The sequence below is a fragment of the Nicotiana attenuata genome, unplaced genomic scaffold, assembly GCF_001879085.1.
Source record: "Nicotiana attenuata strain UT unplaced genomic scaffold, NIATTr2, whole genome shotgun sequence".
Lineage (NCBI taxonomy): Eukaryota > Viridiplantae > Streptophyta > Magnoliopsida > Solanales > Solanaceae > Nicotiana > Nicotiana attenuata.
In genome coordinates, this window is record NW_017671840.1 from 239,152 (window position 1) to 242,795 (window position 3,644).

Sequence of the window (3,644 nt, forward strand, 5' to 3'; positions counted from 1 at the left end):
GGGGGGGGGGGGGGGTTGGGATGATGCAATCCATCTCCTGTGGCAGGACGACTTTTTTGTTTCACAATAAGACCCCGAGATTATTCCTACATTTGGTAGCTATGTAGCTTATGAGTTTACGTCAATCCCTGGTCGGCTGCAATTTTCCTTCACTTTGGCCTGTGAGAATACCACTGATTAGATGGGCATGGGATTTGAACCTAATTATAAAAAAACAATACCTTTTACCTAAAGGAGCATCCTAGTGGTTAATAAAGTGAGATGAAAACCGTAGGAGATTTGAGCTCAAATTCCCGCTGAGACAAAAAACACTAAGTGTTTTCTTTCCATATCCCTAAGCCTTGGTAGGTAGGTTACCCATGCCTATACTAGTTGGAGATAGCAGGTACCCGGTCGAATGGTCAAGGTGTGTGCAAGTTTTCGCAGACATCCAATAGCTTAAGGGAATAATAGGCGTATGTACTATTTATCCACCCAATAGCTTGAGGGGCTAATCAAGAAATACATTCTCCATTCTTTCTTTCACGTATTTCTTCATTTCTCAAGTTCTTTTATGTTATCTTAAAAAGGTTAAGTTATTAACTTATTCTCTGGCGTATGCCTAAGACTATTGAATTTTATGTAATTTTGAATAACCATTGCTCTGACATGGCATAACAAAGTAAAGTGAGGGGATTTTTATTTATTAAAGAGGAAATGATGCTTGAATTGTTGAGTTGCATGCAGTTGAAAACGACTATTCAATTATGTAATTTCGACAAACCATTGCCGTGACATGGCATAAAAAAATGTTGCATGCAGTTGAAATCTATGCAATGATAACCACTTCTCTTCCCTGTGGCAGCCTACTTTATTGAGTAGTTCTGGATCTGCTTTTGTGTCTTCTTCCGTACAAGTTGGATAGATCCGGAATCGTAGGTAGCAGGAGCTTTCATTTCATTTTGAAGTGAGAATGCGAAATAGGCTGTGCGTCAAACTGCAATAATTATTTGAAGCTAACTGTGTTAAATATTTATCATTTATCCGTCAAATGAAGGAAAAGATAAACTAGTCTTCTGGAATTCCGAGTATCTCGTCAATTAATTCAAGTTCCATCTGTAGAAACTATTCGGGGTTAAACTTTTACTCTTCTTTTAATAACAAATGCTGATATAAATTAGTTTCTTTGGTTTAATTAAACGCACCTAAAGATTGTGTCTATGACCAAACTATGCATTTAGCATTCTGTTTGACCTATGTTTGATGATTATCGAGACAACTGGGAGAAAATACTTTTAAAGACGGAAAAGGATGATTTTGTACGATATCAGGAATAACTCAAAATGATTTTTATGATTACAAACGTTGTCTCAGAAAATACCCAATTTTTTGTACTTCATGTTGATCAATGGAGCTATTATAAGTCTTGAGATGTTGCAACGTTATTGTCACTTTAATAGAGGTGACATTGTTTATCATGTCGTATTAGATATGTGTTAGTTTGCTCTTACAGGTACTATTGAATATTTATTAGATTTTAATTTATCAAAGAAGATTTTATGAATGAGATTGGATGTTGCATTTGTTTCAGGTGTGGCGATTGATTACAAACTTCCTCTTTCTTGGAAAATTTTCTATTAATTTTGGAATTCGCCTCTTAATGATGTAAGTACTTATGAGTTGTATAGTAGTATGCTTAGAGATCTAATATGTTTTCAGTCATTTTCCGTGGTAGCTATTAAAAGCATGGAAGTAGCTGTGATTTTAAATTAAGTAACTAATTATGACTGTTGCTTCATGATGTTATAGAGCGAGATATGGGGTACAACTGGAAAATGGACCATTTCAAAGACGTACTGCAGATTTTCTATGGATGATGATATTTGGAGCTTTCACATTATTGGTATGTCAGTGACAATCATTCGAAGAGTGAATATCTAGGACTTTAGCTCCTGTAGTATTTGCCTTTAGTTGTCACCCCACACTTCTGTCCTTTGCCATCATCTTTTCAATTTATTGTTCAATTTTCACTGAAGATTTTGTTTGATGTCTTTGATTTGCACCTACGACCAATCTTTCATCTTTAATACATTCTTTCCTCTCGTGCTTAGGTTTTATCCGCAATCCCCTTCTTCAGTTCTCCGTTCTTGGGCATATCGCTGGTTTTCATGCTTCTATATGTCTGGAGTAGAGAATTCCCTGATGCCAATATTAACATTTATGGCCTTGTAACTCTAAAGGTATGGTTCTGCATTTTTTAGTTAGGTAGTATTCAAGCCCCACTTATCAGGAATTTTGGGTTCTTATCTTAATTGTCCATTGGTAATTTCCCTATTTCCAACTTTCAGGCGTTCTATTTGCCATGGGCCATGCTCTGTTTAGATGTTATTTTTGGTTCATCAATCATGCCAGACCTGTTGGGGATCATTGCTGGACATCTGTATTACTTCTTAACCGTATTGCATCCACTTGCCACTGGGAAGAACTTTTTGAAGACGCCGATGTGGGTGTATCCTTTTGATTGCAGTTGATTCTTTTTATATGATGTGGTGCTGCTGTTTTGTTATGTCCCTTAATATTCTATATTTATTTGATTTCTACCAACAGAATCATAGTAAAGAGGAGGGGGGGGGGGGGGGGTTGAAAGAGTTGCATGTTCCTTCTCTGCATTTAGGTGCATCTTTCGATGTCTAAATTGTATTCTTGTCTTAAAGTTTCTTTGACTGCTGATTCATAGACATAAACTTGTAACACGGTGGAGGATAGGTGTACCACCAATTAATCGTGCTCAACCTGATAGGAGTTCTGGTGTAGCATTCAGAGGGAGGTCTTATCGCGTGGGTGGATGAAGATGCTGCTTACATGACTGCAGACATGAAGCTGTCTATATGTATGCGCAACAGCAGATGGAAGTACAGCTACCTTCACCCAGCCACCAAAAGAAAATGTTTTGATGTAGATTTTCTTCTTGCCTAGTGCATAGAAGTTCTACAAATGGATTACTGATAATAGTATAATATGCCAATAGTTGATAATTAAAGCTGTGTGATTATTCCTTATTTCCAGTGCTACTCATGGGAAATCCAGATTGTTTATGTTGGCTGCCTTACATCTCTTTAAGGGTTAATTTGCATGACCCTGTGGAACATCTATCCCCTCTTCCTAATTGGAAAATGTCACAAACTTCATTAGGGTGAATATCATCTTTTTTCTTTTCCAGCATTTCTTGAAATGTACTGACGGGCAATGGCAAGCTATTTGGTAAAACTAACAACCAAGACTTGTGATCAGTTTGGTTTCAAACAACATCTTCCTTCTATATAATATATGCTGGACTTGTGATCACTTTGGTTTCAAACAACATGCTCCTTCTATATAATATGCTGATATCAATGTGAAAATAGCACGGGCTAGCCAGTTTAATTTGCAAAGTCATTGAACAATAACCACTATTTTGCTGCAACCCAAAGTTCCAGCATAATATACTGGAGATTGGTGCACCTGTGTATGAACTTCCAACATATTATGCTGGATCAATATATTATACTGGAACTCCAGTATAATCTTCAGGTCGAACTCTTGTAGTAACAACACCCAACGAATCAGGCGCGGTTTGGACTCCTTCTCAATCAAGTACCCGAGAGCTGCATGATCAGTATATATAC

At 37.1% G+C, this 3,644-nt stretch overlaps 1 protein-coding gene across 1 annotated transcript in view; it reads left to right on the forward strand.

Moving 5' to 3' along the window:
- Positions 1 to 3,285, forward strand: part of LOC109210507 (derlin-1-like) — a 4,632-nt gene extending 1,347 nt beyond the window's left edge. Inside the window, exons 3-7 of the mRNA XM_019373928.1 lie at positions 1,571 to 1,644; positions 1,789 to 1,882; positions 2,091 to 2,219; positions 2,328 to 2,488; positions 2,717 to 3,285. Coding sequence (XP_019229473.1) covers positions 1,571 to 1,644; positions 1,789 to 1,882; positions 2,091 to 2,219; positions 2,328 to 2,488; positions 2,717 to 2,828 — 570 coding nt within the window. The 3' untranslated portion in view covers positions 2,829 to 3,285. The remainder of the gene's footprint in view (positions 1 to 1,570; positions 1,645 to 1,788; positions 1,883 to 2,090; positions 2,220 to 2,327; positions 2,489 to 2,716) is intronic.
- Positions 3,286 to 3,644: the final 359 nt, after the last annotated feature.